The sequence below is a fragment of the Lepidochelys kempii genome, chromosome 9 (genome assembly GCF_965140285.1).
Source record: "Lepidochelys kempii isolate rLepKem1 chromosome 9, rLepKem1.hap1, whole genome shotgun sequence".
In the NCBI taxonomy this organism is placed as follows: Eukaryota; Metazoa; Chordata; order Testudines; family Cheloniidae; genus Lepidochelys; species Lepidochelys kempii.
Window position 1 is genome coordinate 73,632,909 of NC_136388.1, and position 26,520 is coordinate 73,659,428.

General features: G+C 41.5%; 1 protein-coding gene across 3 annotated transcripts in view; it reads left to right on the forward strand.

Moving 5' to 3' along the window:
* Positions 1-26,520, forward strand: part of CHM (CHM Rab escort protein) — a 150,633-nt gene that overhangs the window by 85,329 nt on the left and 38,784 nt on the right. For 2 of the 3 annotated variants that reach the window (XM_073360879.1, XM_073360882.2), the window contains one exon: positions 17,077-17,154. The exons of the other annotated variant lie outside the window; for it this stretch is intronic. In XM_073360879.1, the coding sequence (XP_073216980.1) occupies positions 17,077-17,154 (78 nt within the window). The remainder of the gene's footprint in view (positions 1-17,076; positions 17,155-26,520) is intronic. 3 annotated transcript variants of the gene reach the window in all.

The following is a 26,520-nucleotide window of genomic DNA, read 5'->3' on the forward strand; positions in this document are numbered from 1 at the left end:
ATCACTACACACAAATTTTAGAAAATAAAAAAGACCATATACTATAAATGAAAGCTTTTCTGTGTGGTGAAGGATACATTGCAATCTTGTGTTGCATTTTTCTTAGTCGTTTACCTTCAGTTCATTTTGAAATTACATAAATCTGTAAATGTAAGTGTTGGTTTGATATTTCTATGTTGAAAATCAAGATGTCAGATGAAGAGCCCTTCTATTTTTTAAAAAATTAGGATCAGGGAGCATTACATCAAAGCAATATACTCCTCTTGTAGCAACAGATGCAGCAACCCTAAAGCCTATTTTCTTTCTTGTTACATTAGTGTTTAATTAAAGAAAACAGCTAGTTGGAGGCAGTTACTTTCTGTGAAATGTAATGAAGATTTATTTTGGAAGTGACCTTCACTGTATTAGCTGAAACAGTAATCAGTAGAATTAATAGAATAATCAAATTATATACAAACTCATAAATCATCATGAATATGCTGTCAAAAGTTCAGCTATTAATGGGTCCTATTGTTTTGCAGCTGTATTAAAAATTACGTCTGCTGATTCCTGCCTTGATAGGAACTGAAATGGCATTTAAAGGCTATGTATGATGGGGTCTACCAGGCCGAAAATTTTCACAACTGTTAATTTAGCTGTAATATGATTTGATGTCACCAGGGCAAAGTTGAAGTCGAGTACAGTGTTGGTGCTGTCTTTCAGCAAAACTTGAATTATTGGTGGAGGCAGTAGCCAGTTAATTAGAGTAATATCAGTTTAAACGTCTGTCGTTTAGGGTTAATGGTATCAAAGAGTTACCTTGTACTTCTAGTATAGTCAAATCATCTTGAATAGCGTATTGTATTAAGGTAATGTTGGCATGATGATTTTTACTTGAGTTTGTCATAAATTATTGGGACTTCATTTAGTTTAATTTAACTTCTGTATTTAAATAATATTGGACTGCTTCCAAATTCATATTTTTCATGCATGGCTATTTTAATAGGAATTCCAGTTCTTTGTACTTGTTTAATATGATACACACACAATTCCTTGCTATTTTCATTTTTTTTATTTGGCTTCCACCTGCATGCTTTGAAAACAGGTCATGTCCTTTTCCTCTGGGTAGCAGACTACTGTTGGAAATAAGAGCCATTCACACTTTTGTGCAGTCAAGCAGCACAATTCTGTCAAGCCATATTTAGAAAATAAGGTGCATTTATCAAAAAACACTTTACTCCTCAGGTTATGGTGGAAGTCAAAGAAAAAAATTATGTAATTTATTACAAAGAGAGCTTTATTTTAATTAAGTTAAAATGTAACTAATTTCAAAAATGAACCTTTATGAAAGAAATATTGTCAAGCTCCACCATGTAAAGCCCTAAAGTAAAACACATGCTTTACAGTGGTTAAAGGTCACTGGTTGCAATTTTACTGTTAAATAAAACTTGTGAGGGTTAATAACCCAGTGGTCTAGGTCCCTACAATCCTTCAGTCAATGTGTATCCGCTAAGTCAGCATACTTCCCAAACAGATATGGGGTACAAATTGTCTCTTCACCCAACTTACTCCCTCTGAGAATCAGATCCCTAAAAGGCCAGTGTTTTGTACTTTGGGCCCAGCACTAAGTAATGTTACTGATACCTGCCTGACTCCACTCTTTTTCCAATGTAAACCTGGATTTTGGGATGCTAGGGCTGGAATTCTTTCATTCTTCACTGTCAGACTCAGCCAACCAAGTTCAGGCAAAACAAGAATGACAAACTGCCCAGCTCAGTGATTAAACTCTATTGTCATTGAAAAGGCTCAGGTGTCCTCTTCTTTTTTTTATTTGAAACCTGTAAAGTGCACAGAGGCCCTGACAAAGTTCTTCCTATCTACATGGCAAGTGACTGCACAGCAAGCTGTGAATCTACATTTACAACATGACAGCTTGCCACGCAGTGACTTACGTTTCAGGAATTCCCAAGGAGGTACAACTCACAAGAGAGAACCTACCTTTTGAGGGGATGGATTTGTTCAGCCAGTACAGTGACAATGCTCTTCAGTCCCTTAAGAACTCAAAAGCTATCTTACGCTTCATGGGAGTCTGTATCCTTGCCCATTACTGCAAACTATACCACTACCAACCTAGGTGAAACCAGTCATAGCGCACTAGAAAGCCCAATTATCCTTCTAAGTAAAAAGCCATGCATATCAGGAGATGTCAGTGTGACAGTCTATACCTGGGGGGAGTGTACTGTAACCCCCATATTCCTCATTTTCATATAATCGTGATCTTACCCATAAAGCATGCCTTGTAAGGTATCGGGGAAAGGTTATGATCTGCTGAAAGTCATTTCTCTATCCATTTATGTGTATCATTAATGCATATAGAAAAGGAGTACTTGTGGCACCTTAGACTAACCAATTTATTTGAGCATAAGCTTTCGTGAGCTACAGCTCACTTCATCGGATGCATACTGTGGATGAAGTGAGCTGTAGCTCACGAAAGCTTATGCTCAAATAAATTGGTTAGTCTCTAAGGTGCCACAAGTACTCCTTTTCTTTTTGCGAATACAGACTAACACGGCTGTTACTCTGAAACCTGTCATTAATGCATATGAAGTTATGAGAATTGTGTTGTATGGTGGTCACTAAAACATGCTATAAGTTGGGGAATCAGCCAGATGGAACAGCAAGGAAAGTAACCAATGCCCAGGCCGGGTGTCAAACAAACCATCAACAGCCGTTGTCCAGCAAGGGAGCTACAATGCAATGACTCACCTGCATGAGGCCACACCAGGGGAATTGCTCAACCTTGCTTGGAGAGATTCTGCAATGCCCCCCAGACATGCCTAGACTTGTGCTCCCCAAGCACATGGACTGACTGAGCGCTGGTCTACACTAGGACTTTAGGTCGAATTTAGCAGCGTTAAATCGATTTAAACCTGCACCCGTTCACACAGTGAAGCCCTTTATTTCGACTTAAAGGGCTCTTAAAATCGATTTCCTTACTCCACCCCTGACAAGTGGATTAGCGCTTAAATCGACGTTCCCGGCTCGAATTTGGGGTACTGTGGACACAATTCGATGGTATTGGCCTCCGGGAGCTATCCCAGAGTGCTCCATTCTGACCGCTCTGGACAGCACTCTCAACTCAGATGCACTGGCCAGGTAGACAGGAAAAGAACCACAAACTTTTGAATCTCATTTCCTGTTTGGCCAGCGTGGCAAGCTGCAGGTGACCATGCAGAGCTCATCAGCACAGGTGACCATGATGGAGTCCCAGAATCGCAAAAGAGCTCCAGCATGGACCGAACGGGAGGTACGGGATCTGATCGCTGTTTGGGGAGAGGAATCCGTGCTATCAGAATTCTGTTCCAGTTTTCGAAATGCCAAAACCTTTGTGAAAATCTCCCAGGGCATGAAGGACAGAGGCCATAACAGGGACCCGAAGCAGTGCCGCGTGAAACTGAAGGAGCTGAGGCAAGCCTACCAGAGAGGCGAACAGCCGCTCTGGGTCAGAGCCCCAAACATGCCACTTCTATGATGAGCTGCATGCCATTTTAGGGGGTTCAGCCACCACTACCCCAGCCGTGTTGTTTGACTCCTTCAATGGAGATGGAGGCAATACGGAAGCAGGTTTTGGGGACGAAGAAGATGATGATGAGGAGGAGGTTGTAGATAGCTCACAGCAAGCAAGCGGAGAAACCGGTTTTCCCGACAGCCAGGAACTGTTTCTCACCCTAGACCTGGAGCCAGTACCCCCCGAACCCACCCAAGGCTGCCTCCTGGACCCAGCAGGTGGAGAAGGGACCTCTGGTGAGTGTACCTTTTAAAATGCTATACATGGTTTAAAAGCAAGCATGTGAAAGGATTACTTTGCCCTAGCATTTGCGGTTCTCCTAGATGTAGTCCTAAAGCCTTTGCAAAAGGTTTCTGGGAAGGGCAGCCTTATTTCGTCCTTCATGGTAGGACACTTTACCACTCCAGGCCAGTAACACGTACTCGGGAATCACTGTAGAACAAAGCATTGCAGTGTATGTTTGCTGGCATTCAACCAAAATCTGTTCTTTATCTCTCTGTTATCCTCAGGAGAGTGAGATATAATTCATGGTCACCTGGTTGAAATAGAGTGCTTTTCTTCAGGGGACACTCAGAGGAGCCCATTCCTGCTGGGCTGTTTGTCTGTGGCTAAACAGAAATGTTCCCCGCTGTTAGCCACAGGGAGCGGGGAAGGTTGAGGGGGTAGTCACGCGGTGGGAGGAGGCAAAATGCGACCTTGTAACGAAAGCACATGTGCTATGTATGTAATGTTAACAGCAAGGTTTACCCTGAAAGAGTGTAGCCACTGTTTTATAAAATGTGTCTTTTTAAATACCGCTGTCCCTTTTTTTTTCTCCACCAGCTGCATGTGTTTCAATGATCACAGGATCTTCTCCTTCCCAGAGGCTAGTGAAGCTTAGAAAGAAAAAAAAACGCACTTGCGATGAAATGTTCTCCGAGCTCATGCTGTCCTCCCACACTGACAGAGCACAGACGAATGCGTGGAGGCAAATAATGTCAGAGTGCAGGAAAGCACAAAATGACCGGGAGGAGAGGTGGCGGGCTGAAGAGAGTAAGTGGCGGGCTGAAGAGAGTAAGTGGCGGGCTGAAGACAGGGCTGAAGCTCAAATGTGGCGGCAGCGTGATGAGAGGAGGCAGGATTCAATGCTGAGGCTGCTGCAGGACCAAACCAGTATGCTCCAGTGTATGGTTGAGCTGCAGCAAAGGCAGCTGGAGCACAGACTGCCACTGCTGCCCCTCTGTAACCAACCGCCCTCCTCCCCAAGTTCCATAGCCTCCACACCCAGACGCCCAAGAACGCGGTGGGGGGGCCTCCGGCCAACCAGCCACTCCACCACAGAGGATTGCCCAAAAAAAAGAAGGCTGTCATTCAATAAATTTTAAAGTTGTAAACTTTTAAAGTGCTGTGCTTAAAGTGCTGTGTGGCATTTTCCTTCCCTCCTCCACCACCCCTCCTGGGATACCTTGGTAGTCATCTCCCTATTTGTGTGATGAATGAATAACGAATGCATGACTGTGAAGCAGCAATGACTTTATTGCCCCTGCAAGCGGTGATTAAAGGGAGGAGGGGAGGGTGGTTAGCTTACAGGGAAGTAGAGTGAACCAAGGGGCGGGGGGTTTCATCAAGGAGAAACAAACAGAACTTTCACAGCGTAGCCTGGCCAGTCATGAAACTGGTTTTCAAAGCTTCTCTGATGCGTACCGCGCCCTCCTGTGCTCTTCTAACCGCCCTGGTGTCTGGCTGCGCGTAACCAGCAGCTAGGCGATTTGCCTCAGCCTCCCACCCCGCCATAAACGTCTCCCCCTTACTCTCACAGATATTGTGGAGCACACAGCAAGCAGTAATAACAGTGGGAATATTGGTTTCACTGAGGTCTAAGCGAGTCAGTAAACTGCGCCAGCGCGCCTTTAAACGTCCAAATGCACATTCTACCACCATTCTGCACTTGCTCAGCCTGTAGTTGAACAGCTCCTGACTACTGTCCAGGCTGCCTGTGTACGGCTTCATGAGCCATGGCATTAAGGGGTAGGCTGGGTCCCCAAGGATACATATAGGCATTTCAACATCCCCAACAGTTATTTTCTGGTCTGGGAATAAAGTCCCTTCCTGCAGCTTTTGAAACAGACCAGAGTTCCTGAAGATGCGAGCATCATGCACCTTTCCCGGCCATCCCACGTTGATGTTGGTGAAACGTCCCTTGTGATCCACCAGAGCTTGCAGCACTATCGAAAAGTACCCCTTGCGGTTTATGTACTCGGCGGCTTGGTGCTCCGGTGCCAAGATAGGGATATGGGTTCCGTCTATAGCCCCACCACAGTTAGGGAATCCCATTGCAGCAATGACTATGTGCACTATGACCTGCACATTTCCCAGGGTCACTACCCTTGATATCAGCAGATCTTTGATTGCGTGAGCTACTTGCATAACAGCAGCCCCCACAGTAGATTTGCCCACTCCAAATTGATTCCCAACTGACCGGTAGCTGTCTGGCGTTGCAAGCTTCCACAGGGCTATCGCCACTCGCTTCTCAACTGTGAGGGCTGCTCTCATCCTGGTATTCATGCGCTTCAGGGCAGGGGAAAGCAAGTCACAAAGTTCCATGAAAGTGCCCTTACGCATGCGAAAGTTTCGCAGCCACTGGGGATCGTCCCAGACCCGCAACACTATGCGGTCCCACCAGTCTGTGCTTGTTTCCCGAGCCCAGAATCGGCGTTCCACAGCATGAACCTGCCCCATTAGCACCATGATGCATGCATTGTCAGGGCCCATGCTTTCAGAGAAATCTGTGTCCATGTCCTGATCACTCACGGGACCGCGCTGACATCGCCTCCTCGCCCGGTATCGCGTTGCCATGTTCTGGTGCTGCATATACTGCTGGATAATGCGTGTGGTGGTTAATGTGCTCCTAATTGCCAAAATGAGCTCAGCGGCATCCATGCTTGCCTTGGTATGGTGTCCGCACAGAAAAAAGGCGCGGAACGATTGTCTGCCGTTGCTCTGACGGAGGGAGGGGCGACTGACGACATGGCTTACAGGGTTGGCTTCAGGGAACTAAAATCAACAAAGGGTGTGCCTGTACATCAAGGAGTATTTCAGGCAGGACTGCACGGAGGGTTCCAATAAGAAATGGTGCACCTAAGTTATCGTTGTTATTGGAACAAGGAGGTTAGCCTGGCCTCTGATTGATACATGGCTAGATTTACCTCGCTGCACCTTCTCTGTGAGTGACTGCAGTGTGATCTAGACAGGGGAGGAGGCAAATGAGTACAAAACAAATCTGGTCTATTTCTTGTTCTGACCCACTCCATCTAACTTTTACATCTTTGGCTGGCAGCAGACGGTGCAGAAGGACTGCATGCCATCCACATCTCATGGCTGCTTGGCAGAAGATGGTACAGTACGACTGCTAGCCATCTTCATCTCTTGCCTGCCTGGCATAAGATGGTACAATACGACTGCTAGCAATCCTCATCTCTTGCCTGCCTGGCAGAAGATGGTACAGTACGACTGCTAGCAGTCCGTATCGCCTGCCCGCTCACCATAAGACGGTTCAATAGGACTGCAGGACTAAAGAGAATGACCTGGTCAAGTCACTCCAAATTTAGTCCCTGCGCCCATGTCTGCCCAGGCGCTCCCAGCCGACGTGGCCAGGAGCACCTCGGACACGACGAGGACGACTAGCAATCGTATTGCACCGTCTGCTGCCAGAAGGCAATGGGTTGCTGCTACTGTGCAGCAAAGCCGTACCGCGTCTGCCAGCACCCAGGAGACATAGGGTGACGGTTACCTGAGCTGGCTCCATGCTTGCTGTGGTATGGTGTCTGCACAGGTAACTCAGGAAAAAAGGCGCGAAATGATTGTCTGCCCTTGCTTTCATGGGGGGAGGGAGGGAACGGGGGCCTGACGATATGTACCCAGAACCACCCGCGACAATGTTTTAGCCCCATTAGGCATTGGGATCTCAACCCAGAATTCCAATGGGCAGCGGAGACTGCGGGAACTGTGGGATAGCTACCCACAGTGCAACGCTCCGGAAGTCGACGCTTGCCTCGGTACTGTGGAAGCGCTCCGCCGAGTTAATGCACTTAATGCACTTAGAGCATTTTCTGTGGGGACACACACACTCGAATATATAAAACCGATTTCTAAAAAACTGACTTCTATAAATTCGACCTAATTTCGTAGTGTAGACATACCCTAAGACATTGAGAAGAAAAGACTCCAACAGAGGAGATTGGCCCAGGTTTAAGGAAGAAACCTGTATATTAAGGACTGCAATATCCAGTGGAGTGAGAAAAACTGCTTAATCGAGATGTTGTCCAGTCTAATAGGGTTGAGAGTTTAGACTGCATGCTTATATTTTCTTTTCTTTTGGTAACCACTTTGACTTTTTGCCTATCACTTAATCACTTAAAATGTCTCCTTGTAGTTAATAAATTTGTTTGTTCTACTTGAAGCATGTCAGAGACTCCCCTTGGGATAACAAGCCTGGTACGTATCAATTTCTTTGTTAAATTGACAAACTCATATAAGCTTGCAGTGTCCAGAGGGCATGACTGGACACTACAAGACAGAGGTTCCTAGAGTTCTGTCTGGGACCAGAGATATTGGCTAGTGTCATTCAGTTGCACAATCCAAGGAGCAGCTTACGTGCCAGAGGCTATGTGAGAACAGCCCAGGAGTGGGGATTCTCACAGCAGAGCAGGGTAAGGCTGGCTCCCAGAGTCAAGGATCGGAGTGACCTAGCAGATCACTGGTCTGAATAACACAAGGGGAAAGTTAGTCAGTCAGTTATTGTCCTCCTCAGCGACTCACCCTGCATAAGGAGAGTGTCAGCAAATTTGACAGGACTGCCAGGAGTCCATTTAGAGCATGTAACCTTTGGGAATCCCCTTGCTCTTTTTCACCAAGTGTGGTCTATCATAACATCGGACAGGTGGGAGCTGGAAATCATCGCTCATGGCTATCCCCATCCTATTTCATCCTTTTACCCCCTACCCTCCTTTTCCCTCCTCTTCAGGGACCCTTCTCATGAGAGCCTACTGAAAATGGAAGTGGCCTTGTTGCTTTGTCTAGGAGCCACCAAGGAAGTACCACCTGAACACAGGGTAAGAGGCTTCTACTCTGTGTCCTTATTCCAAAGAAGAGAGGGTGGATTTGTCCTAGACCAGAGGATTCTGAACATATACATACGCTGTCTCAGATTCAGGGCAGTAATGCTTGCTTAGATCATACTATCTCTTTAAGCTTAAGACTGGTTCAAAGCTCTATAACTTACAGGATGCATACTTCCACAAAGATATCACTCAGCCCACAGCAAGTACTTAATATTCACAGTTGAGCCCAACAGATAGCTCAAACAACAGTACTGTGTACTACTATCCACTCCATCAAGAGTCTTCATAAAATGCCTCGCAGTGGTAGCAGTATATTCGAGGAGATGAGCTACTCATGTTTATCTGTCCCTGGACAATTGGCTAGTCAGAGGCAGGTCCTAGCAGGAGACCATGACAACCTCTCCTTATTCTCCCAACTAGGCCTTTTTGTGAACTACAAGAAAGTATCACATCTCATCACAGATGGTAGTTCAGAGGATTCGCTATTGCAATCAGCAAAAGCCTACTGGAGGACTGGTTTTAAATCCTGTAGTAGATACATGACAAGTCAAGTTCCAACAATGATGGTGCAAACTTACCTAGGACAACTAGGTCACATGTCAGTATGCATGTAGGTGACATCCTTTACCATACTTCTACGGCCTCCACAACTCTAGCTGAGGCTGGTGTACTCTTTGTCCAAACACCACATCTACAAGAAGGTCACAGTACTGTTTCATGTCCCGAGGGACCTAGGTTGCTGGATAGATCCTACGAATGGATGAAAAGGGGTTCAACTCTGTGCCCCTTCTCCAACAATGAATCTTCACAGATGCATCAGCAACAAGCTGGGGCCAAAACCATCTGCAGATGCAGGGGTTTTGGTCCCAGGTCTATTTGAAACTCCATGTAAACATCCTGGAATTCAGGGCCATAAGAGTGTCTTGTATGGCATTCCTACCTGTCCTGCAAAACTCCACAATGTAGATGTTGATGGACAACACCTCTGCAGTGCACTACATAAACAGGGAGGAGCTTGTTTATCACTCCTCTGCCAGGAAGCCATTAAGCTATGAACAGGAATACATCAACAGAGAAGAACCCAGCTGGCTTCATACCTTCCAGATGTTACCAGCTATCTAGCAGACTTCTTGAGCAGGCATGCAGTAACCAACCATGGTGCTCACTGCAGCAATCCACCATAGAGCCAATGTTCAATTCATGGAGGGATTCCCACAATAGCCCTTTTCACCACCAATGACTATGACAAATGTTTTCATTTTTGTTCCGCCTTCCTGCTATAGTGGGCTCAAGGCCTCCTGTGTGCCTTTCCACCTATTCCTCAAATACCCACAGTGATGGTCAAGGTCAGATGGAACAAGGGCACACTGATTCTCGTAGCTCCAGTTCTTGCCAACAGACTTATTGCAAATGTCCATTCACCCCCCCCATCCATCTCCCAGACGTAATATCTCAGAATCGTGTCAGATATTGCACCCACATCCACAGTCATTGCACCTGACTGCTAGGATGTTGGCTTTTTGAACAATACTGGCAGACTTCTCCTGACATACTGAGGTAATTCTTACACAGATCAGAAAGCCATCTGCAAGATCTACTCAAAATTGAAAAGGTTTGCCTTATGGGCTGCCTTAACATGATCTAGACCCAGTGGAGCTCACAGTACCCATGATCCTCAACTACATGCTGCCCTTGAGCATTCAACTCTCAGGGTCCAATTTATACCAGTATTGGCATGTCATACTGTGGTGAAATTGCATTTCTTATGCCTGACAGTATCCACTTCCTCGAAGGCTTTGTCCTCCTAAAGCTCCTTTGAGCCACTTTCAGGCTGCTCATTTCATCATCTAACCATTAAAACATTTTTTCTGATTGCTGTCATCTTGGCAAGGAGGGTCAATGAACTCCAAGCCCTCCTGGTTGAACCTCCCTGTATATTCTTCCATTGAGACCCAGGGTTGCTGGGTCCATTGCATCTCAAGTTCCAACCTATGGTAGTTCTCAGAATTCCCTCAGAACCAGTCAATCTAATCATCCTCCTGAAACTGCAAGAGGAAAAGTTACACACTCTGGACATCTACAGAGCCTCACTCTGTTGCTCTTGACAGGACCAAGCCCTTTAGGCTTTCTCCTCACCTCTTTGTGGCCATATCTGCCCTTTCAAAAGGCTGGGCCATCTCATCACAAAGAATCACTCAGTGGATCACGTGCTATATTTCCATCTTTTTCAAGTGGCAGGCAAGGCCTGTCCTTCTGACTGTCAAGGTTCACTCCACCAGGAGGCAGGCAACATCTTTAGCCTCCTTCAAAAACATTTTGATTATCTTCAATCTGCAAGCATCAACGTGGAGCAAGCAACTCATTAGCCTTTGTCCAACATTATGCCCTTGACTTACCAGCTAGATCAGATGCCAAGTTTGGGGGAGCTGTGCTTTCAAATGTTGTTTGACTAATACAGCTAGAATGCCTCATTCCCACCATACAGTGAGGATACTGCTGACAAGTTCCATATTGTGAGATTCACACAAATACTTGGACTGAACTATTACTTACTACTTACTTACTATTACTGTAACTATGGTTCTTAGATGTTGTAGTTAGTGTGGCTCCCATGACCCACCCTCCGTCCCTGCTTTTTGAAGTCCTCGGTACCTATGGGCTTTGAATTGTGAGGGAACTGAGGGAGGGTCATGCCACCCCACCCCTTACGCCTTCATATGAAAGCATGAGGAGGTGCATGTGTAGCCTATATGGATGTAACTATTCAAAATCTCAGGTCCACAATGACTATATCTCAAAGAACCACAGTTATATATCGTACAGTAATCATTCTGTTCATTGTCAGTTGCTGCCATACATCAAATACTGAAATTTACGAAGGATAGAAATTTTGATTTGCAAAGAGAATAAATACAACATTTCAAAAGCAAAGGCTCATGCTTTAGTTTGTTTTCACTTTGACATATGTGGAAGATTTTATGACAGATGAAATCTTTTAACAGCAGATTAAAATGTGTTGGTTCAACAATTAGAAATTATTCTTTATGCTGTCTGTATAGTTATCTCAAAGTCTTTTTTTCAATAACATATATTCTAATTTAGGATGGTGCTCCGAAAGAGGAAGATAAATTGAATAAGGAAATAAAGGCTATTGTAGATCTAAAGGAAAATGGAGTAGTCCATTTTTTATCGATAACCTTGTTAAAGGAAAAATACTATTCTTTTAAATCTACTCATCTAATTTATTGAAACTATACTGTAGTTATATTTGACTGAACAGCAACCTAGTTTGATGCCATCCTCCAAGAAATGTTGGAGAACACTACATGGCAGCCTGCTATCTTGAATTTCCCAATGCTATTATTGCTGTAGCTGGAATAGATACTTAAGACCAAGTGGGCATTGAAGCCTCTGTCTTGGAGCTGTAGGCATGGTCATATGTGAAAATATACAGTATAGACTCTTAATAATATACCTAGCTCTTATATAGTACTTTCCATCTGCAGACCCCAAAGCACTTTACAAAGGGAGAGAAGTATCATTGTCCCCATCTTAGAGATGGGGAAAATGAGGCATGGGGAGTTGAAGTGACTTGCCCAAGGTCATCCCATAGGCCACTGGCAGAGGTGGGTATCCTGAGTCCCAGTCCTATGCATTAGCTTCTAAGCCATGAAAGGAAATTAGACCTCCATGTATTTCTTTAGGTTGAAAGCAGTTGAATTTGTTTCAAACCCTTAAAAGACTCTTCAACTGTACGTAAAGAAAATACCTTTTTTAAAGGAGGTGAAAGCAGGTTTCAGAATAGGAAGTCATTGCCAAAATGCTAATCCCCTTCGTAGATGCTTTAGACCTGGAGGCAATATTTGGCTAATAGATATGTGTATCCTTATCTTCCATTCAAATCCTCGGGTGGATACCAGACCACACAACCACCACGTTTCCTTTATTGAACAGAGAATCACTTTAACTAATGTCTTCCACAAATCCCTTATACTAGGTATGCCTTATTAATGTTTTGCCTCTATACCACATTCCCCATATAATATGTCTGTCTTCAGTCTGTCCCATTCTCCAGAAAGGGAACTATTACTGTAGGATTGTTAGAATATACAGTGTAACAATGAATTCATTAAACTTAACATAGAACAGAAAAGTGGTGTGGACAATATGAAGTGGAAGGTATTAGGAGTTGGTGACTTTTTTTTTTTTAACAGAAGAAGCTGATGAAACTCGGCATAACCTTAACTATAGTGCTATGACTATAGTGTTTTACTGAAATACTGTTTATAAAAATTGTACCACACAATGTGAATTAAGGAATCTGAACTAACTTGACTTCTTTAAAAAATATTTCTATAACTTGAAAACTTTAGATGAAAGATTTTTTTGATCCAAGTGTGCAGGTAACTTCACCTGAAGTCGGAGACCAAGCAGCACAAAAGGGTAATGCAGTAGAAGGTCATGAGAACATATGAATAAGGGAATAATATAAACTTTCTTTACTTATGTAATATAGTTTTTCCTCTACTGCCTTACTTACATGTGTACTTAGAACCTGTGGTCATGTAATTTTGCCTGTATTGTAATTTATACTTTCAAAATGGCAGAGTTAAGGCTGGAAACACAACCTTAATCTTCTTGCCTGTCTCTTTGATTGCTGTATTTTGCAAATTTAGCTTTGTTACTTTTTTTAGCATTGTTTCCTATGTGCTTATAGAAAACCCCTCAAGTTTAAGACTGCTTTTCCAGATGTTTTCTTTTCTATTTCTTGGTCAAGAATTGTATGCTTGTGTGTGTCAGGGGCCATTATGCTAGAAATTTGGAGGCAACAGGGGGGCTTGGTGAAGCTGGACTGATGCCAAATTCAGAGGAAAAAGAGAACTCCTAACTCTTGACCTTTGGGGTTGGGTATACCAATTTCCTGCCTCCCACCTCCCATTTAATTTTGTTTCTAATACTGCCAGGACCAGCTATCAAAAGAGAGGAAGACAGATGAGTTCTACCATGTTGCTGTGATGACCTTTCATAGTCTGAAGTTGCCGATGCAATACAAACAACATAATTGGTACAAAGTCCAGATGTCTGGTCCCCTTGCCCTAACTCCAATCAATGCCATAATTCTTAACCCAATATACAGCAAACAACCCATACACATTGTGTGACAAATTGGTATCATATGCAATCAGTAACCCAAGAAGAAGAAAAAATTGTGATTGTGGACAATGAATCTGCAGAAGGCCGCTTCTGTCTGCTCCTGTTCATATATAGGCAAGCAGCTTGTCAGACACAGTCCCAGCATCCACCCAGGGGTGTAAGTCCACCCCCAGACTCAACCCATAATTTGGCTTGTCCGGGAAGGGCCAACCCTCTTTTATATATGCAGGCAGTTCTGTCTCAACTGATGTTTCTTCAGTTGTTGCCCCCAAACAAAGCAGATTACTGTAATTGAGTCTGGCTGAAGGTGACAAAGGTAAGGTTGTTGAGGCTTGTATCAGAAAGGAAACATCTCAGCTTTCCTGACAGGAGCAGGTGAGGGTGGAAAGCTCTTTGCCATTGCTTTCTGGAAATATAGAAGAAGAGGTAGAGGACCTAATAAATCCCAAATTTTAATTTTTAAGTCAAAAAGGTTGGGCAGACTGCTTTAATCAAGGGAAAGATGTTGTTTCTGTTTCTAATATCTATTCCCCTATGCTACCAATGTTTTCTTGGTCTTTTCTGGATTGAGCCTCAGATTATTATATATCATCCAAGAATTGGTTGAAGGCTGGACACTGGGAAAACCCACTGACTATGCCATTCTGACACTCCCACCCACCCACCCCTGAGTGTCATCAAAGTATCAGTTGCACTGCAATGCAAATGTCTGATCTTTCTTAGAGGTTTTTGTACCCGCTGAATAATATAACAGAAGAAAGCCCATGTGACATAAGAGTAATTGTCCAGTATTACTTTGAGTTCTCTTTGAGAGAAAAGGATTGAGCTACATAAGCACAATGTAGCTTTTCCTGCTGTGGTTTCCAGGCATGTCAAAAGAACCTTGCAGTCAGTGATATCAAAATTTGCTGATCTTTTTTTAAAAAAAAAAAAATCAGATGATTCATGACTTACTGAAGGTAAATATTGATCGGTTTGTTCACACTAGCAAACCAAATCTTTAAACCAAATTAAGAGATCAAGGAATTCTACTTCTTTCTTAACTGAAGATTAAAAACAAGAGAATAATCATCCTGCCTAATAGGTATCAGTCTCACATAAAGCTTCTTGATCATGGCCCTAACAGTCTTCTTAAGAAATGCTGGATATCCCAAGAAGGATGTGAGTCCAAATAGCCGGTTGTAATTTAGAGCTCTGAATGCTTCCAGAGTCTGAGTGAGCAAAACTGCCTGAAACACAAGAAGAGGAAGAAGCCTCAGTCCTGTCTCCTCTTCCCCACCATCTGCTCTGTATGCACATCTTTTGCCATGCAGGTCAATAATTCAGTTGCAGATGGGGCTCATTTCTCTCTCAAAGATCAAAAGGTCATTATTTTTAATTCCTCTGTGACACAGATCAAGACCCTGGAACACTTCGTCCTAAAATATGAATATTTTGCAACCTTACTGTGAAGCAAATACCAAATATATACCAAATGTTTATTCACTATGAGCAAAAGTGATAACTAAAACCTTTCTTTATTTTGGAACCTTAATTCATAGGTAACATCAAACTGTCTTCAAAGAAATCTCCATCACGCACATACTGATACTGTAAGATCACAAATTGCTCTGAAGTTTTTACAGAGCATTGCTTTAAGATAGGCTTATTCTGGGACCTTCACATTTTAAGAAACTTTTTAGAAATGTACTGGAATTGTTTGAGTTTCTCTCTAAGCTGTGACTTCTCATGGTTTTAGAGTGGACTAGTAATATTGGTTTAATATTTTTGATTTTGGTGGTTTAATTTTCTTAACTTGCTTTTATTGGTAGCATTTTTTTTAAAGGAAAACCTCTTTTTTGGAACTCTGCATTGTTTGGAACTCTGTAGTATTTAATCATTGATCCCCATGGCCACTTGAAAAGGTCCGTTTGTCTTTTGGGGAAAATTCTTGCCATGATCATTTATGCCACCTTTTGTAGTTATGTGTTAGGCAAGGTCTGGCAGGGTCTTGGAAGGAAAGTGTCAAAAAGGTCTGTGGTGGGAAGTGTTAATTCAGTTGGAGGCACTCTTTTGTCTTAGTAAACACCAAATTGTGCCATTGTGTGGCTGGATAAAATGCAAAACTAAAGTTTACATAATTTTCTGTTTTCCTCATAATGTGTCATTTGTTCCTACTAACAGTTAAACATAAGTTCTGTTCTATGTTAGTATCATTGTGCCTTCCCACAGAGATCTAATGTGTTTTACATTGAATGTAATAAAGTTAAGAGAAAAATTTACCATATTATGAGTCAGATAGCTGACATAAATGTAAGATAAATACGGCTATCATATAATGAGCAATATGCGTTAACTTTCTTTTAATTAAAAAAGATGTAATCCTCTTTATTGGCCTTTGTAATTTATATGGTTAATATATTGAATACAATTCAGATTAAGCATAATTAACCACAAGAGTGTGAGCATTTTGTTGTTGTTGTTGTTGCTCTGTAAGAAAGTACATGACAGTTGGTATATCTTTGCAGTAAAGAAGGGACTCTTTGGTCATGTATAATAGAGAAATAGGCATTTTTTCTTTTAAATAACAATAGCAGAGAGCCTGCTGAGTGCCGCAGAATTGTAAAGAGCCTTATTAAGCTCTTGGTAATGCTTAGAAGAAACATTTTTCTCCCCAGGACTTTCTCAGCTTCAAATACTTTATTGTAGCTTTCATTTCCAAGTCCTCTAGAGAGAACCTCAAGAATAGCAGGTGCTCTGATCCAAGATAGGAAGGTTCATGTTTGTCAAAAGAATATCTGGATTTGGATACTGGTTTCTGGGGGGAATCTTTTAAATTAAATTTTCTGTCTTTTTTTATAATAGTCTTTTGATACTCATTTTTAAGTGTTCAGCCGCAACAAAAGATATGGCTTATATTCTAAAACAAGGCTTTTGCAGCAGAGCTTGAAACATGGTCTGACTTTTGACCACGTTGTAAGAGGTGCTTAGCACCCTTCACTTCTAGATCAAGCCCTTTGACTGTGCTAGCATGTGTGCGCACACTGCTCTCTGATCTAATGTGTCTGTGCACTAGTAATAATTCAGTTGCATGGTTCTGAATACAGTTTTGAAAGTATGTGATCTGGCTCATGTGGTACAGAGAGATCTCCCTGATTCTGGGGTTCAAACTTCTGTTTCTCAGGATGTTAAATTCTGGTATATTGCTGAACTTAATTCACTTTCCCTTATCACGATATAGAAGTTGTTTACAATCAGTCACAATTAATCTTTTATTTTTTTCTAATATGTTTCTAGGATGTGTGCCGTATTTGGTGGAATCTATTGTCTTCGCCATTCAGTACAGTGCCTTGTAGTGGACAAAGAATCTGGACGGTAAGGGTAATACTGTACAAGTAACCCTTATACATAAAACACAGTTAAAAAATGCTGAAGTCGATTTTTAAAAAATTATTCTTCAAAGATCCCCCTTGGTATTAAGAACACATCAACCTTGATTAAAAGTAATTTGTGTATAGGTCCTCCAGAACAAGGAAAGTGGGTCTAGAATATAGAAACTAAATTAATTTCCCTGTGATATTACTACAGCTCCTGATCACCCAAGCTTGGAAGACAAATCATTTCAGCTGCCGGGGGGCTGGTGATGAGTGATGTTAGTTTTCCTTGTGGCCTTACCTACTCTAATTGATTTTCATCAGATGACAACAAAGCCCTCTGTTATTGCATTTTTAAAAATGGAGCTCACCTAAAGACTCATCAGATTAATCTTTGCTGATAATGCATGTCACTCCAAGAGAAAAGACTTTAATGAGTTTTTAGGTAGATTGTTGTCATAAACTATGCTGCCCTCTTATCCTAGTATAAATTCTTTTACAGCAGTATCAGGCCTGCAGGCAGGTTTAAAGTTGAGTGAAGAAAAATCGTCCCACATTTCCCCCCCCCCCCCCCCCCGTGACATTAGTTGCACCTCTGTGAATTTTTATAGTTACCACTATGTGTCTTTTTTTCAAGGATTTAAAAGTCAAAATATGCCACAAACTGAAACTTGATGATCTAAATCTTGTTCTGAGAGTGAACTTAATTTTAAAACAAAACAAAAAAAAAGTTAGAATATTTTTTCTAAGTTGGATATTTTTAAGTTATTGGAATGGAAACAAAAACTAGTGTAAGTTACTGCTTTAGAGTTGCTGTGCAGCATTCAACAGCTGTTGACTTCTAACCCAGAGGTGCGGTAACTTAGTGGTGGTTGAAGTGATTCCAGTAAATGGTTTGTAAAATGTTTTGATTTCTTTTCAGATGAAAGAAGCTGTACATGGAAATTCTTGTTTTTTTGTGTTTTGGGGTTTTTATTCTTTGGAATTCTTGTTTTGTTTTGTTTCCAGGTGCTTTGTGTGAGCTTTTATAACTGTGTTTTTAAACTGTTGTTCTGTTTCTGTTGACAAATATTTCAGAGTCTGTAAGGAGGATATTGAAAATCAGTTCTTGTTTATGTTAGAAAATGTTGATGGGTTTGTGCAATAATATTTTAATAAGGATAATTGTTTAGTATTGAAATTGACACAACTCACTTACCTGCATGGTTCTCACAGCGAAACTGAATCTTACCATATTGTGCTTAGATATGCACGTAACACCAATTCTTTGTGGACCACTGAAATTCTAGGAACATACAGAATTGCCAGTTTCAGTGCTAACTACTCCACAGTTGATTCAGTAGTACTATTTGCTTAACACAGCAGTTCCCAGACTTCAGTCCATGGACCACTAGTAATCCACAGAGGGCTAACTGGTCCAGTGGTGCTGATTCTCCTCCTTGCTACCAGATGCTTCTGCCTGCTTCCAGGAACTTTCAAGCCTTGTGTGCATGTAGAAGCAGCTGGAAATGAGGAGGAGAAGCTGACAGAGCTATTGCTAAACAAGAGAATGAAGAGGAAACAAAAATCAGTTTTGGGGAGCAAAGCCTCCGGGGGGCTATGACTCTGTCACCAAAAGGAGAGCAGTGTTCAGGGGAGACAAAGAACAGCTGACTGGGCAACATGTGATAACAAATGTAATATGTGGTTTCAAGTAGGAGGGGAGACATTTCCTGCTCCACTCCTCTGTTCAGATGTGGTCCATTCTATGGAAAACTTTCTTCTTTAACCCATTTATTTGAGCTCAGGTCACCTAGTAATTTTTTTCCCGGTTTTCTGATTTTTGCCCCCTCATTTCCTATCCAATTGACCTCTCATCTTTTATATATTCTCCTCATCTCTCTCTTGTCTTTTTACACAATGCAGTTTGTTCTTTCCAGTATGGCTCAAATGCTATGTATTATCAGAATTTATCCACCATTGGTGCCATCTTTGCCTCTGTTATGGCCACGACATTCCTCTAAGTTATTTGTCTTGCCAATTATTTCTGCTGTTGCACCTTTCCTGTTCTCTGTATTATTTTTTTTTTCATGGAAAGAGAATCCATGCAGCATCACACTGCTAAGCATTGCAAACTCTTCTTAGAAACGTGACTCTTAAAGTTACCACTCTTTGTCCATTGGGTGTGTCCTAAATAACGTGCATAAATAATCTATTCACTTCATCAGAGTTCCAGTGAATCTTCATACTTCCTATATGTGCTTGGATTAGCCCATTTGCATAATTAACTAGCCGACTCATGCCATTTTAGGGCATCTGCTCCTATTTTCACTGACTGTCTTACCAGACTCCTTTTTCCTGAAATAGTTCACCTTTGAACAGTTATCTAATTAGTGTGTTATCTGAACCTTTATATGAAAATATTGCATAAAGTCCAGCTTCCAAAATTCTGCTACCTGCATCTTCCGTGGTTTGGGCCATCATGAACACATTAAGCCCGTGTTCCAGTCCCTTTTCTGGCTACCAGGCTGCTTCCAATGCCAGTTTTAAGGTCTTCATCCTAATTTTCAAAGCCATCAGTTGACCAAGTCCAGGATATATTAAAAATAAAACCTAAATTTCAATCTATGAATGACTGAGACAGTGTAAAAGACGGGGACAAAGCTTTCTCGGTTGGCAGAATACAGCTATGGAACAAACTTCCAGGGACAGTTAGGTGAATCCAGAACCTGACCATCTAAAGGAAATGGTGCAAAGCCTTTCTTTGTGACAGAGCCATTGTACTATAACAAGAATGCCGCTCTCAAAGCTAGGACCTCTTTCTGAATCTCCCTCAAGAAATTTCCCTTTTCCTTGTTAAACTTTCACATTTGGCATTTTTGTTCTTTTGATTTGAGTTACACGTGTCTTCCACTTTGAGCTACCTATCACTGCTATTAGTAGTTCAGTTTAGGGCTTCAGTATCACTGAATATAAACATACAGTGTGTATTGTACCAGCATTTCTCGTCTACTATCATTCCAAGCATACCCAGATAGTTCACGGGTATTTTCATTTTCAAATAATTGCCTTTGGATCACATCTGTACTAGCATACAAACACCTTTGTATTCATCCAAATGAGTATAGTCTAACACTTGAGGCACACATCCAGAAGTGCTTCACCTTCAACATGTGAACCAAAGCAACTGTCTACATGTTAATTTGTATATCACATAAGAAACAGTCTCTTAATTTTCAGCCAGGTCTTAGTTCCTGTAGCTCCTGAATTTTTTTCTTCACTGTTTTTGGTGTCAGGGCACAGGGAATATCCTCCACTGAGTCATAGCTGCAAATAGACAGCCACTAATCAATATACTCCATATTGTCTATGTAAATTCCCATGCCAGCATTATTTCCTCTTCATTTTTGTTTGTTCCCTATCTAAATAGTACAACTACAAATCCAGTCCAAGAGTCACTTACATATTTTCCCCTCTTTTTGTCTTCTGTAGGCACACTATCCAAACCCTTCTTCCTCTAATGCTGTGGCATCCAACTAATTAGGTGCAGAGAGCCAAAGTCTATTTAATTTTGATCTGAGGGCTAGTTTTATAAATTTGGACTACGGATCTCCTACTGATGCACTAAGGAAGCTAGTACAGAGATCAAGGGTGTAATATGTCCTTTATGTAGGAACTAAACTTTTAGATGATATATTTCAGAGTAACAGCCGTGTTAGTCTGTATTCGCAAAAAGAAAAGGAGTACTTGGGGCACCTTAGAGACTAACCAATTTATTTGAGCATAAGCTTTCGTGAGCTACAGCTCACTTCATCAGATGCATATCGTTTCCACGATATGCATCTGATGAAGTGAGCTGTAGCTCACATCAGATGCATATCGTTTCCACGATATGCATCTGATGAAGTGAGCTGTAGCTCACGAAAGCTTATGCTCAAATAAATTGGTTAGTCTCTAAGGTGCCACAAGTACTCCTTTTCTTTTTTAGATGATATAATAATCTTTTCAGTAACTTCTTGTCACATTTAGTATTGCTCAGTGAGAAAACATTCTTCCTTTAGAAACACCACTGTTTTGGTCCTTTCTTTTCTTCCTTCCTTTGTGCCTCCTCTTTTCTTCACTGTGCTTTTCCTTCTGTGCAGAAGCTCTACTTCCCATTTTTCCATGGCTTCATTTTCACCTCTTTCCTGTTCTAGTCACTTAAATGATCTGCTGTGGAATAGTTAATGTCGATATTGATGTTTCATCACTGGGCTTTCTGTCAGTGTTCCAGTGTTGGTAATAGGGGGCAGAAGAGTTTACACCTTTCATCCATAGTTTCATGCTACATGCAGGCTCAGGAAGACAGTGTATTGGTTACATATGCTTTATCCACATCCCTGAGTAGTAGAAATTTATTCAGATTGTACAGAACTTAAACTATCATTTGATAAATATTATATTTCCCATAGGGCTCATAAATACACCAGAGAGGCTAGATCCAACCAGCAGGGTGCATATTTGACCTCTCTGTTATGATTCTTCTACAATTTAGGGAAGACACCGTTTTTTTTTTAAATGAATTTTTAAAGCTCATTGACATCATAGCTTTGTTTTCCAGCTATTTTCTGTTAATGTACTCTGTGGCTTATTCTAATATAGTCAGGCACTAGATTTGTGTGGCAGATTTTGTAATGGCCACAAGCTGATCAAGAGAAGTTGTATACCTCCCCTACAAATTAGTGCAAGTTCACCAGCAAAGTGGCCACTCAAAGAACAAGGAATAAAATGGACTTGTCCTTGAAGTTTAATAAAGTGATTTTATTTGCTGGTTGGCTATCATCTGACATGGCCAACAGCTCAAAGTTTGTAATAAAAGTTTGTCCTGTTTGTCACAGTGGTTTAAGGATACACACGAGGAGCTTCTCTATCACTAAAACAAGTTCTCAGGCCACTACCCACCTTCTCTGAAGCACATCTAACATCTTACCAGAGCAGGACAGATAAGGATCAATACTCCCTTCCACAGTACCCAATGAAATTCCATCTTCACTAGATTATTGTCCATATCTTATATATCAATATATATCATACCATCATATCAATAATAGAATGGCTTTCTTGAATGTAATTGTTAAATATAGCCCTTTACATGTAGTTTGTCGTGTATGAACCATTATAATAATATGCAAAGAAGAGGTTATAGAAAGCTGGAATCTTTTAGATGTAGTTGTTCCAAGACTTGAATAATGCAACTAAAAGGTTTTTCACTGTAGCTATGTATCTTTGTTTGAACAGGTGTTGTATAAATAAATCTGCTTCAATTAAACATAAACAAAGAAAGGAAGGAAAGAAGCTGAAAAGGTTACATAAACAAGCAACCTAATGTAAATCACCAATTTTAAAAAAGGTTTAATTTAGTAAAAAGTTACCATGTTGCTATATACTGTAAACTTGACAACTCTGGTGTTGTGTGTTAGCAACTGAAAGAGGATCATGCTTTTTGCCCTAAGGGAAATGCAAATTGAATTTCATTACTATTATCCTTTTATTGTCTTTTTTGCTTTTAATTCCTGTATGCTTAGTAGAGATTGCTCATTTAGCTTAATTTGATAAGATTTAAGGTATTTTAATTTATATCAAGTATGGTTACATTAAAAATAATCGCTAACACTTTACGTTGAGCCTACTTTAAATGTGTTTCTACTAAAATAATTCTGGCCCCAAAATCTGAAAAGATGTGACAAATGTAAATTTATATTTCTATAATAAAAAGATATAGCAAACACATAGTAATTTACATATTTTTCCTGAAATATTGCATAGTGGCTTTGTCAGTGCTGGTAAGTCCATTTCAAGGATGTCGTCCTTAGTCCATTAGTTTGGATAATGAGCCCTATAAAGTACATTTATAACTCATGGCACTGCAAGGAGATGGATTCTAATTTTCATCCTTTTATCTAGACACATTGAAAGAAGGTCAATGGAGGGTTCTGTATGATTCATTGTCCCAACACATATCAGATGACAGAGACCTGATAATGTCAGTGCACAAGTGTTTTCCTTATTTGGTAGCAGCACTGGAAAGAAATCTTCTCATGATCATTCTTTGAAGTGAAGTGGAAACTGATATTAAAAGAAGCACTATCTTTTTTTTCTGTTTAAAACCTTATCAGACCTATGACTTGATAACTATTCCTGAGCAAAGGAGAGAAAACAACACTTAACAGGAAAATAAAAAGCCTATATAGTTGCTTTTGCTGGCTTTGAGTGATGCAACATGGTATTTAATCAACCTTTCCCCCTCCAGAACATTTAGGGGGAATGGGGGGAACTTGTTTCATAAACAATACAAAAGGTTATAGGTAGATATGCACTGTGCCAGCTTGACTTGCTTGTTTGTTAGCCATATTTAAATGAGTGCTTTAGAGTGAAATTAGTTCAGCTCACATTTAAAAAAATTAAAGTAACAAGTGAAATTCACTTTGAGCAGAAGGATTTACATTATATGTATATGGTATTTCATGTTTAAACTTGATAAGAAAAATATTAAACATTTATTTTAAATAATATTTAATTTTAATATTTTTAAATTAAATGGACTATGATGTGCACTGAAGCTGTTGAATGTAGACAGAGTTAGAATGTTAGATGGGTGGTATGCAAATCGTACATTGTCCATTATGAAATTAATATTGTTAGATTTTACAACTCTTTTATACCCTTGTCACTATTAAGTTCTTGCTACCATTCCGACTAAGTCATGAGTCTGTTCTGTCTGTGTTTTTCTTCTTTCTCTCATTTCAAGCACCGACTTTCCATAGAAAGTTGGGGAGAAATCCTGGTCTCACGGAAGACAGTGCCAAGTCTATCATCTATTTAAATAGGGCCAGGATTTCATCTTTTGTGGGATTTTTAGGTTTGTTTACTGTATGAAAGCTGACTAATGTTATAGAAAATGTTGTTTATGCTTAATTTATAATCAGATATTTTATCGGTAGATGAGTAATACATTCTGGAGTGCGCTCCATTGAGGCAGCTGAGTTGTCACTTATTTGGGTAGCCGATTCAAAAAGGCTTCACTCTGCTGAGTGGGAGATGTTTTGCACATCAGCCAAAAAGTTCAGTGAAATAGTGTTTAATGTTTTTATACAGAAAACGATCTGACATTATAAAGAGCCTTAAAAATCCTTTTGAGAATCCAGGGTTAAACCTTAAAGATCTTTTGACATTTAAAAAAAAAAAAGCCCCAACGGAAGAAACTGTAGAATGCGTATCCTACTTGAAGTTGAGCTAATAACAGCAATCATTAAGAATGGTATCCTCTGAAATTGTGGTCTTGTCCAGTACGTTCAGCTTCTCAGCTTTGAGAAAATATAAACAAACATGGCTTCAAAGCATGTCAGCTGGTCAGTAGTGGCAAGTTTTAATTATTGCCCTTAGGAAACATGTTTAATTTGTTTCTAACAATGTTTTAATCTTTAGTTGCTAAGTGTAACTATTTTGTTTTTATTCTTCAAGTGATGGTACTTATGTGTATTCCACACTTGGATATGCATGAGCTTAAGTTCAGAATTTTTTTTACAGGCAGTGTCCGTTGACCCATACATGCACCATAGCTTTCTTTGTGCTCTGAACCAAGGGCATCAAGGGTGATGCAGGAGAACACCTCTCCAGTTCCTTCTTACTGCTGCATGGTCTGAGTTAGAATCTTTGGTACCCTCAGCTCCTTTCTATTGCATCATTTCTGTAAATATATTGTATATAGTTTGTTTTCCTGGTTTTATAGTATAGTGCAGGGGTGGTCAAACTACGGCCCAAGGGCCCCATCCGAGCCTCCAGGCATTTTAATCTGGCCTTCGAGTTCCTGCTGGGAAGCAGTGTCTGGGGCTTGCCCCACTCCGCACGGCTCCTAGAAGCAGCGGCATGATCCCCCTCTGGCTCCTATGTGTAGGGGCAGCCAGGGGGCTCCACACACTGCCCCCGCCCCAAGCGCTGCGCCGCAGCTCGCATTGGCTGGGAACCACAGCCAATGGGAGTTGCAGGGGCAGCGCTGCAGAAAGGGCAGCACACAGAGACACCTGGCCGCACCTCCGCATAGGAGCCGGAAGGGGGACATGCTGCTGTTTCTGGGAGCTGCTTGAGGTAAGCACCACCCGGACACTCTCTTGTGCCCCAACCCCCTGACCCAGCCCTGATCCCCCTCCCGCCCTCTGAACCCCTTATCTCCACCCCCCCTCCAGAGCCCGTACCCCCAGCCAGAGCGTTCCTGCACCCCAACCCCCAATTTCATGAGCATTCATGGCCCTCCATACAATTTCTATACCCAGATGTGGCCTCAGGCCAGAAAGTTTGCCCACCCCTGGTATAATGTGATCTTCAGTCATCCTGTCACAATTAGATTTTTTCAAGGGACTTCTTGGATCCTTTCCACCATTGATTAAATTCACACCTTAGTGGGATCTTAATTTCATGCCGTTGTTTCTCACCAGCCCTCCCTTTGAGCTACTGGTCATGTGTTCTGTGGCCCATCTGTCTAGGAAGGTGACCTTTCTAATCACTATAACATCATCCATAAGTGTCAGTGAGCTTGGGGTGCTCATGGCAGACCTTTCATATACCTACTTTTTTATAAGGAAAAGGCCTGATTTTGCTCCCACCCCAGATTAATCCCTAAAGTAGTGTCTGAGTTTTATGAGTCAAACCAACTTACTAGAATTTTTTCCTAAACCGCATGCCTCAGATGAAGAGAGGAGCCTGCATTCTCTGGATGTCCAAAGGGCTTTTGCCTTTTATCTACAAAGAACAAGAGGCATTAGAAAGATACCTAAACCACGTGTTTCCATAGCAGAGAGATCAAAGGGTCAAGTTTCAAAATAGATTTCTGGTTGGATTATCCTTTACTAGCTAGATCACATTCCCCCTCAAGGGGCATGAGGGCTCATTCCAGAAGAGCACAAACAGGCTGTGCTGCTTCTCTGAGAGACATACCCTTAGTAGAGGTAAGTAGAGCAGCTACCTGGAGATCCTTGCATATCTTCACAAGACATTATGCTTGGGTCCAGTTGTCTACTGCGTATACAGCTGTGGGGACTGCATTACTGCAGTCAGCTGTCGCTTCCGCTTTCTCGCACTCACCATCAGTTTGACCACTGTTTTTTAGTCTCCCCCACGTGGAATATACATAGGGACCATCACTCGAAGAAGAAATGGAGGTTACTTACTTCTAAACAGAGGTTCTTCAATACGTGGTCCCTATCTGTATGCCTCCACCCACCCTCCATCCCCTCTGCCATGGATTGTTTGGACTCGCAGTAAGAGTGGGAACTGAAGAGGCAGTGGCCTGCACCAGCCTGTATGCGCTCAGTTTGGAACATGAGGAGAGCTGTGGTGCATTTGCAGTGCATGT